The 10,458-nt window shown below is 32.5% G+C and overlaps 1 protein-coding gene and 1 pseudogene across 1 annotated transcript; both read right to left on the reverse strand.

The window, feature by feature from the left end:
* Nucleotides 1-634: 634 nt before the first annotated feature.
* On the reverse strand, nucleotides 635-1,974 carry LOC140873680 (uncharacterized). The gene is made up of 3 exons (XM_073276887.1): nucleotides 1,961-1,974; nucleotides 1,166-1,578; nucleotides 635-741 (listed from the first exon to the last, which is right to left on the reverse strand). The coding sequence occupies exons 1-3, from the start codon at nucleotides 1,972-1,974 to the stop codon at nucleotides 635-637; spliced, it is 534 nt and encodes a 177-aa protein (XP_073132988.1).
* A 1,805-nt stretch (nucleotides 1,975-3,779) lies between these two features.
* Nucleotides 3,780-6,388, reverse strand: LOC140873681 (cysteine-rich receptor-like protein kinase 29; annotated as a pseudogene).
* Nucleotides 6,389-10,458: the final 4,070 nt, after the last annotated feature.

Genomic DNA, 10,458 nt, shown 5'->3' on the forward strand with positions numbered 1-10,458 from the left:
ATTATCTATCACAGCATCATCAACATTACACTTCAAAACATTTTCAGGAGGCTTTATCCACCTTCGAAACCCAATCTGTGAAGTAGAAGAGGAGGGTTGAGCACCCACCTGCTTAACCATTAACCATTGAGAGTGGATATTAAACGCCAATTGGAAAATAACAGTAGCTAACTTGCACCTCCCATTCCAAATCATGTCATTTCTATTTTGCCAAACACACCACAAAATAGTTACTGCTAAACCAATCTTGTTAAGCTAACAGTTGTTAGCTAAAATATTCCACCAATCTGAAAAAGACAAAATAGAAGAAAGATTGCTACCTATTAGAGAAATGCTCCAGACATTTCTTGCAAAAGGACACGACAACAGAGCATGAAAATTGTCCTCTGGTTCATCATGACAAAGTGGACACCACTCTGCCACCTCCACCCTACGGCGCTGCAACGCTTTCAAAGTCGGCAAACAAGAAGAAAGAATTCTCCAAATGAAGTTTTTTGATTTTTGCCGACACATTCAGTTTCCAAACCACCTTCCAATTGATACCATCTGGATTAACGTTTGATACTCCTGCATTTATTAAAGTCTTGTACCCACTTTTAAAAGAATATTCACCAAGTTTCTCCTCCTCCCACATTCACTTATCATCTCTCTCGTGATGGCTTAATGGAAGAGAAAGTATAAGCTGCTGGTCTCTCTCCGAGAACAAATCCTGCACAATATCCAAATCCCAAGCTCCATATTCTGCGACACGCAAAGATTCAACTGTTGTATTAATCAAATCTGGGTGACCCCCCTGAAGAAATAAAATGATTAATCTTATCAGGAAGCCAAGGATCCCTCCAAATGCAAGTCTGTTTCCCTGAACCGATACGAATCCTAGCCCCTTGTCTTAATAAACCTTCCGTGGACCAAATACTTCTCCAAACATAACTTGGATTATGCCTAATTTTAGCATGTAAGAAGTTGCAGTGCGGAAATTAACGAGCCTTAAGAACTTGAGAGGCTAGAGTACATGGTTTAGACAACAATTTCCAGCCTTGCTTGGCTAACAGAGCCGTGATAAAATCATGCAACTTTCTAAAACCCAATCCACCATCCTCCTTGCGCCAACATAATTTTGTCCAGCATTTCCATCGTAAACCTCTTTCATTATGTCCCGACTTACCCCACCAAAACGAATTCATCATTCGCTCTAATTCATCACAAAGATTGATAGGAAGGGCAAAAACACTCATCACATAAGACGGGATGGCTTGAACTACCGCTTTTAACAGGATTTCTTTTCCAGCTCGAGACAAAAATTTATTTCTCCACCCATTCATCCTTCCCCAAGCCTTTTCCTTGATAAAATCAAAGACTTCACGTTTGTTTCTACCAATGAGAGAAGGGAGACCCAAATACTTACCATGGTTGGTAGTATAATTTACTCCAAGAACCTCACATAAAGTGTTCTTCAGTTCATTTGAAACATTGGCACTGAACGAGATAGAAGATTTGTCAAAATTCACCTTTTGTCCTGAAGCTGCCTCGTATTTGTTTAGACAATCAATAATACAAGTGCTCTGTTCCAGATTGGCCCTGAAAAAAAAAGATAACTATCATCTGCGAAAAATAAATGTGAGATCGCCGGAGCCGATCTCGCCACCTTGATGCCATGTAAATTCCTTCTTTGAACAGCTATTTGCAGAATTGAAGTTAGTCCCTCAGCACAAATAAAAAACAAATACGGTGAAAGAGGATCACCTTGACGAAGTCCTCGCTGAGGAATGATGGGGTCAATCTCATAACCATTATTGAATTTAAATATTTCAATAAATGGATAGGATGGTCAAGCTTCCATCTTTTTAAAGATTTTAAAATGATTGCTTTCTTATGTGTAACCATTTGTTTTTGGGTAATTATTAGGATATAAAAATATTGATAGTGGAAGGAAATAACGAATAAGGATGACAATACGTACGTGATCTCATTCATTCTTAGCAAGGAATAGGTTAATACTAAATCCATATGCTATTCATTTGATAATCTTGGGATGCGTACTAATTTGCTTAACACGGTGATTGATGAGTGGATTTGGTGCACCCCTCCTCGCCCATAGGCAAGGAACGAGCTAGGGAAGAAAGTTAATCTTGGAAAATTTTGTGATTTCAATTTTGTATGTTGGTATGTTAACCATTTAATTTATCAGCACTGTCAATTTCAAATTCAGTTTTGTATTTTTCAATTTTTAGTGCATTGAGACGATGAGACTCATGTCAACAGACCTAAAATGGAAAAACAAAAATAAGGAATTAAAAATATGTCGCCGATGAGTTCTTTATCCAATGTTTAAGGTTGAGGTCTTGAAACTCCTTACCAATGTTTAAGGTTGAGGTCCTGAGACTCCTTTGTCTCAGCTTCGATTCCTTTGAGGCTTTGATTGCGAATAATTTTTCTAATTTATTTAGATAGATTTAGTAGTTTTTTTTTTTTGTAATTTTTTATGTACTCTAAGACTGCGTTTACTTAGTGAGATGAGATTACAAGTAGATAAATCATACCAGGACTATAAAAATGATTTTCATGGACCGTGATATAATATGGATAAATAATAATATGTTTACTTTGAATTATTAATTTTAGGATTGAAATAGTGATTGATGTATAAATAATCTTATTTTTAATTTTGTATTCATGTAATTTGGGTGAGATATTATTGAATATTGTAAATTATTATATTTTTTTTTTACGGTAAAATACTTATAATATTATTAATAAGGATAATTAAAAGTGCATTACAAGATTTACCAGCCAAGCTGGAAAATTCCCACATTCCCACATTAAAGGAGAGGAGGAAAAAATAAAAAAATGAGCTAAATTATGAGAAACAGTATTCTCAAAATTATTAGGTATAAAAAATATATATTTTTAAAAATAGATAAAATCGATAAACTAAGTTATAAAAAATTGAGAAATTGGGAGGAAAACAAAATAGGAGGGTATATTAGGATTTATGTGGATTTTTTTTTCCATAAATATTGTTCAGGATATATTATACCATATGTAATTAAGGATGAGAAATCACATAAAATATGGTATAATATATAATGGCCTTGAGATTTGAGTAAAATTGATTTTTTTTAAAGTAAATAATAGATGTGATTGCATTAATATGTTCATCATGATAGATGAGATCCTAGCATATGGGTAATACTCAAACTATGCATCTAACGGTTCATATTTTTACACATAGGCGTAATTAATTATATATTGTTGACGTGACAAATCATAGGACAATAGATCTATCATTGGAGTAATAACCATATGTTAGGTTGAAATCTACCGTTCATCGTATGGTTATCAAACCAAGTAAATGCACCATAAGAAAAAGTTTGCACATCAAACCAAAATTGTCATCATCCGTATCAAATCCAAATTTGTTATTGCTCCCCACCCATCTACAAGATCATATGAAATCAGTGGAATGCAACAAGAAAATCATGTCACAATGGCACAAATGTTTTATTTTTTTCAAACTGCTGCTAGCTTTCATGAAAAAAACGAAGCAATGGTGATGCATTGATCTCTAATGTGCTGTACTGGTCATACGAAATCAGTGGAATGCAACAAGAAAATCATGTCACAATGGCACAAATCAATAATTGTTCTTACTCTATTTGAAGCTCAAAACGAAAAAATAATCCCATGTGTTATCTTCAAACTCCAGCTAGCTTTCATGAAAAACATGAAGCAATGGCATGCATTGATCTCTAATGTGCTGTATGTACTTGTGCTCAATCTCACCTCGGATGAACTCCACTAATTGAGGAACCATTTTTTAAAGTTGAGTCATGCTTTGGTAACTTGCTGGAGTCCGAAAATTCCATAGAAATAACATCTGTACCATAACTACCCGAAACGAAAAAGGCAGGCTCCGAAGGCAGAGGCAGAGTCAGGGAGAAACTACTGAGCATGAGAGCCACATTAGCCATCGTTGGTCTATCCCCAGCATTTTCTTGAACACAAAGCAGACTGATATGAAAGCATCTCAATATATCGCGCATCGAATTAATACCATCCTTCAACATAGGATCTATCATATTTGTAGTTGTTCCTTCACGCCAATGCCTCCAAGCCTGAATCAATCAAGAGACATATATCATTTCATTAGTAACTAGTACTTTCAACAAACTTAGAATGCAAAGATATGATACATTTATATAACTTGAATTTAGGTGCTAAAATCAACAATATCAGGAGTAAGTTTCTGAATTTTACTTACAGAACGTAGCAGGTCTTCTAGGTTCTCCCCATTCCTAAAAGAGTTGTTCTTTTGTCCGGTTAAAATTTCAAAGACCAGCACTCCGAAGCTGAACACATCCGATTTAATGAAGAACTGGCCATGCATTGCATATTCCGGCGCCATATATCCACTGAAATAGCAAAGCTAAGTAGTTAGCATAAAACATTTTTGCTATCCAAAAAACAAAGAAATATATGTGAAAGATGAAATGCTTGTGATTGTAAAAGACTCACTAAGTTCCAACGATCCTGCTGGTGTTTCCTTGAGTTTCGTCTTTCTCAAATAACCGGGCCATGCCAAAATCCGCGATCTTGGGAGTCATCTCTCCATCTAACAAGATATTGCTGGCTTTAAGATCACGGTGAATGATCCGTAGTCTAGAGTCTTCGTGAAGATAAAGAAGTCCCCTGGCTATACCCAAGATGATTTTGTAACGTCTATCCCAATCCAAATACGAACGTTTGGCTGAATCTGGATGCACGCACCAACCACAGCTCAGTATAAAGTTAACAAGCTCCTGATGGAAACTACTTTCTCTTTACAGAATATAATTTAACCCAAAAAGTACTTACTAAATAGGAAATGATCTAGGCTTGCATTCTCAACGAATTCGTATATAAGAAACCTCTCTGTTCCTTCAATGGAGAAGCCTAAGAGCCTAACCAGATTTCTGTGTTGAAGCCTGGCCAGTAACACCACCTCGTTCTTGAATTCATGATCACCTTGCCCGAAGTCTCTCGACAACCTTTTGACTGCGATTTCCTGGCCGTTTGCAAGTACTCACTGTTACATGACAACAAATTCAAACCAAATAATCCTTGTGTTTAAGGTGTATATATATATAAGAAAATAATAGACATATGCGAGCTGTTATCGAACAAACGTTGTATTACCTTGTACACGCTACCAAATCCACCTTGCCCAAGCTTGTTAGCATCAGAGAAATCATCGGTGGTAGCTCGAATTTCATTAAAATCAATTTGGATGGATTCAGCAATGCTCATATCCTCACCACCTTCTCAAAAATGAAAGCAAATTGCCATCAAAGTTGAATCTTTTAAATCAAAGTAGCTTGCTAGCTACGTTTGAATAATCATATATATATATATATATATACTTACTCTCCAACTTTTCCCTTCGCTGATGCTTTCTACGCTGCCTCAGGAAGACACAAACGCCTGCAAGTAGGATTAAACTCGCAACAATCGGAACAACAACGGCGATGACTATTCGGGCCGTTTCTTCTTCTTTCCTGCAAGATATGAAAATCACTTGCATCCATACTTATCAAAAAGGAAGGATTTTAAATGTTTTTGTGCTGATATATATATATGAAACCATGCATGTCTTGAAACATATACTTACCTGATGACGGTGGTGGTGCTGCCGCGGCCGCCGCGACCCGTTCCTGAAGCGTAATTCCATCGTAGAAGCTGGAAAGCTCGTACCGAACATTGCAACTGGGCAACAAAAGTCTCACCCCACTCGACCCTGCTAGGAATCCGTTTATATTTTTACCTGCCTCAACCAAGCAACCATCGCAATCCGCCGCCGATAAATCCGGCGTACACTGCATCAGCCCATATACCACATTATAATCCGGCGCCATCCTACTATTTCCAGCAGCCTTCAACAAAGATCCTCCAGAAACCGCAGATTTCCTCAGTTCGTCCAGTAGCTGTCTCAGATCAGCACTATATCTCTCCGGGTCCGAGAAATTATTTGTATTCCCTACAAGAATCCTCGGAAACGTATCCAGTATCCCATACATCGGCGTGTTCGAGTATCGCAGCATGCATAATCCATCCCATAACACAGCTCGTTTCTGGTTCGGGCATAACTCCGACAAACATCGAGCTGCACATCTGCTCTGCATAGAATCATGGCGTTTACTTGATCCGGGTTTTGTCCACTGGAAGCGTTGTAGAATCCGAAGCTATCCACATTTGGGGAGAGAGAGGACAAAAGGGTGTTGAGATTAGATTCATATGCGCTGTTCTTTGTGTAATTATTTTCAGGGTAGCAGACATAGGTTTGGGAGCTGACAAATCCAAGATTAATGTTTGTGACGATGAAAACAAAAGCAACTTTGGGACATGAATCCATTGTTTTTGTGCAAGAAATTACATAAAATGTTGTAGATTTTGTAGATATATATCGATCGAGTATGAATTTCTGACTTTTTTTTTTTTTTTTTTTTTTCCGATAATGACTGAATCTTTTCGAGACTGATTCCTAGTTTATATAAACCAATCAAATTCAACTTTTACAATATTCAATTTATTAGGTCGTGAACCATGTTCATAAGTAAGCTTACGAATCAACTCTGATTATGTGATTTATTAATCAATTATTTAATATATTTTATTGAATTCAAATTCATAAAAATAATATTCAATTTGAATTATGCGATTTAAAATATTTTACGCCATTAATAGAACAACTATCGATACGCATAGATCTACCAAAAAAATATATAATTTGAGTATATACTAAATAGGGATGTAAATGAGACGAACAGTTCGCGAACTGTTCGGGTCTCGGCTCGTTAAAAGCTCGTTCGGTCTCGTTTAACGAGGCTCGTTAAGGCAAACGAACCAAGCTCGAGCTTTACAATATTCGGCTCGTTAGCTCGTGAACATACTCGTTAACAGGCTCGTTAACAAGCTCGTAAGTCATCTCTTAGACGAAAAAATAATATTATTGATATTTAATTTATAAATTTAAACTTACATATGAAAAATATTGAAAAATCTATAAAAATTAATTTATTAGAATAAAATTACAAATTTTAATAATATTATTATATTTTAATGGTTGTAAAAAATTAAGTTTCATATATATAATATATTAAATCTTCTCCTTCAATTGAGATCCTTATAATATACTCAACATAAAAAATATGATGTTCAAATAATATAGTTAAACACGAACCCCTGATAAACACCTGACTTACGTACGATCAAATAAACGAAGAAAGTTTAAGGTGAAAAAAATTTCAATTTCATTTTCTAAATGAAATCGACAAAATTTATAAATCCTACAAATAAACCACTTGGAAATACAGATAATTACCATTTTTCAATTAAGAAAATACAAAAAAGACCATAGAAAATCATATAAACTAAATGAAATTAAATTATTTTAAAAAGTCCACTTCACAATTATTTACAAAAAAACCCATAATTGCACACATCAATAAAATCAAGCAGTTTTAAAATAACAAGAAGAATAGTTGTTTTCTCTTTCTTTGATTTTTTTTTTAAAATCAAACCAAACAAATATCAAAAATATATTTTAGAAAATAAGTTGATCCAAATATTTTACTAATAAAGAAATTTAACCTGGGCAAGATTAGATATATACTATAACTAATAATAATAATAATAAATCAACCCCGGGCGGGCCTGGGGTGGCTCCGCCCCTGCGTGTCCACACATGGAGTTGGAGAGTAGTGGACTAGTATGTTTTCGTGATATATTATTGAGGATGTGCAAACGAGTGGATTCCAATCGAGTATCATACTATTCGATTTTGAGCTTGAGCTCGAATTGTATTTGTCTATCTGAGCTCGAGTTCGATCGAGTAACTAATTTCATACTCGAACTCGAATAAATAAATATGAATAAATAATATATATAATATTATATGCATTATATTATATTATATATTATATATTATCGAGTAGCTCGCGAGCTACTCGAACACACATTTAATACTCAAGCTGGAGCTCGGTCAAACGGAGCTCGAGTCGAGTTTTGACCGAACTAATCACGAGCTGCTCAAAAGTAATTTGACTCATTTACACCCCTAGTTATTATAGGTTCTACGAATATATATGTTATTTAATTGTTTTTTGTGTGTCAAATCATACTAAATTTTTTCTCTAGTTTATCCCTAAACGTAATACATATCTTATTCAATTTATATCTTAAATAATTAATGTATTTTCTTTTTTCTCTAACATCATTATCTTTTTTTTTATTTATCTTATTTTTCAAATTCCAATATTTATTTTTATTAAATGATCCAAACACATTTTTATTATAAATTTTATTTTTTAAAAACATTATAATTTCTCTTTTTTAAAAAAAAAACTCGATTGTTTTTCCTATATTATATTTTTTTACGTTTCTTCTTAAATAATTAAATTATTAAATACGTAAAAATTAAATGTCACAATTGTTAATGATCGATGAAGACAAGGGAGTCAAAAGATGGTGAGATGTTAAGACTTAATGTTCTAAGTTTCCCCTTGTTGAAATTTAAATATTTCAATAAATGGATAGGATAGTCAAGCACTCAAGCTTCAATCTTTTTAATGATTTTAAAATGATTGTTTTCTTATGTATAACCATTTGTTTTTGAGTAATTATTATTTATTAGGATATAAAAATATTGATAGTGGAAGCAAATAACGAATAAGGATGACAATAATTGATATATCTCATTCCTTCTCAGCAAGGAAACATTTTGATTCATGCATGTCGGGATTATATCACTTAGGGTATGATTGGTATAAGGGAATGATGTTGGAATATAATGAGCATTCTCATCTAATTTCCTATATTCATTTTTGGTTTAGCATGTGAATGAGGGGAAATTCTTAGCCAGCAGATCGGGCACGGATCCAATGGCCCCGGGCCATTTTGCACATCACATCATAGTGATGTGTCAAGGCCCGGGGCCATTGGATTGCCCTCCGGGCAATACCCCGGAGGGTAGCATAGACATTCCCGTGAATGAGAATGATCATTCCCATTGAAATGACTATTCCCATGAACATGGGAGTATCCATTCATTCTCACCTCTCATTTTCATATTTATGTGTAATCTTTTTCATATTTAAATTATTTAAATTAATATTTACTTATATAATTATAAATTTATAACAATATATTATAATATATATACGAATAATTATGTTAATATTTTATTATTATATTAATAAGGATATTTTTGTAATATTAATTATTAGTATTTTGATTTATTTATTATTATTATTTATGAAAGTATTTATAAAAAATATTTTTATTTATTTATTACAAAAATTATTATTATTTAATATTATTTTGAAAATAATAATTAATATTATGTATCTATAATTATAAAAATTAAAAAATAATATTATAATTGTATCTTATTATTATAATAAAATAATTATTATTATTATAAAATAAAATTTAAATTATTGAAACTAAATAATGATAATTTTATAATAATTTCTACAGCTTCAATATTAATAATAAAGAATTTATGAGTTACTCTTATTTTGATATATGTAGTTAAAATATGATTTTTTTATTAAAAATTATTTTATTAAATTTTTTTTTATTTTAATAGTACCAATCGTTGGAATGAAATAAAACAACCATTCTATTCTCAATCTCATTCTATTCCAAAATCGATTTCATTCCTACCTTATTCCTTTCAATTTTTAGTGCATTGAGACGATGAAACTCATATTGTGAGAACTAATTAAAATTGAAAAACAAAAATAAGGAATTTAAAATATGTATTGCCGATGAGTTTTTTACCCAATATTTAAGGTTGAGGTTCCGAGACTACTTAGTTTAAACTTCGATTCCTTTGATTACGAATAATTTTTCTAATTTATTTATATAGATTTACTTGTTTTTTTTGTAATTCTTTATGTACTCTAAGACTGAGTTTATTATATGTGGATAAATTATATCAGGACTATAAAAATAAATTTAAAGGATCGTGAAATAACTATGAATAAACAATAATATGTTTACGTTGAGTCATTAATTTTGGGATTGGAATAGTGATTGAGGACGAATTACAGTTTTACCCTCTACTTATGATAAATAATCTTATTTTTAATTTTGTATTCATGTAATTTGGATGAGATTATTGTTCAATATTATAAATTATCATTTGAATTGAGTCATTTTCACTTATCAAATTATTTGGTATAAAAATATATATTTTTTAAAAATAGATAAAATCAAAAAATTGATAGAGTGAGTTATAAAAAAAATGAGAAATTGGTAGGGAAAAAAATAATTAAAGGAGAGTATATTATGATTTATGTGGGTTTTTTTGAATAAATATTGTTCAGGAATCATATGTAATTAAAGATGATAAATGTCATGAAATTTCGTATAAGATCATATGAAATCAGTGGAATGCAACAAGAAAAGCATGTCACA

The sequence above is a fragment of the Henckelia pumila genome, unplaced genomic scaffold, assembly GCF_033568475.1.
Source record: "Henckelia pumila isolate YLH828 unplaced genomic scaffold, ASM3356847v2 CTG_80:::fragment_1, whole genome shotgun sequence".
NCBI lineage: Eukaryota > Viridiplantae > Streptophyta > Magnoliopsida > Lamiales > Gesneriaceae > Henckelia > Henckelia pumila.

What these genes read in the sequence shown, in the direction of transcription:
- LOC140873680 (XM_073276887.1), bottom strand. An exon ending in GATGAATTCGTTTTGGTGGG is followed by an intron (nt 742 to 1,165) that starts GTAAGTCGGGAC and finishes TGCGTGTCGCAG; the next exon opens with AATATGGAGCTTGGGATTTG.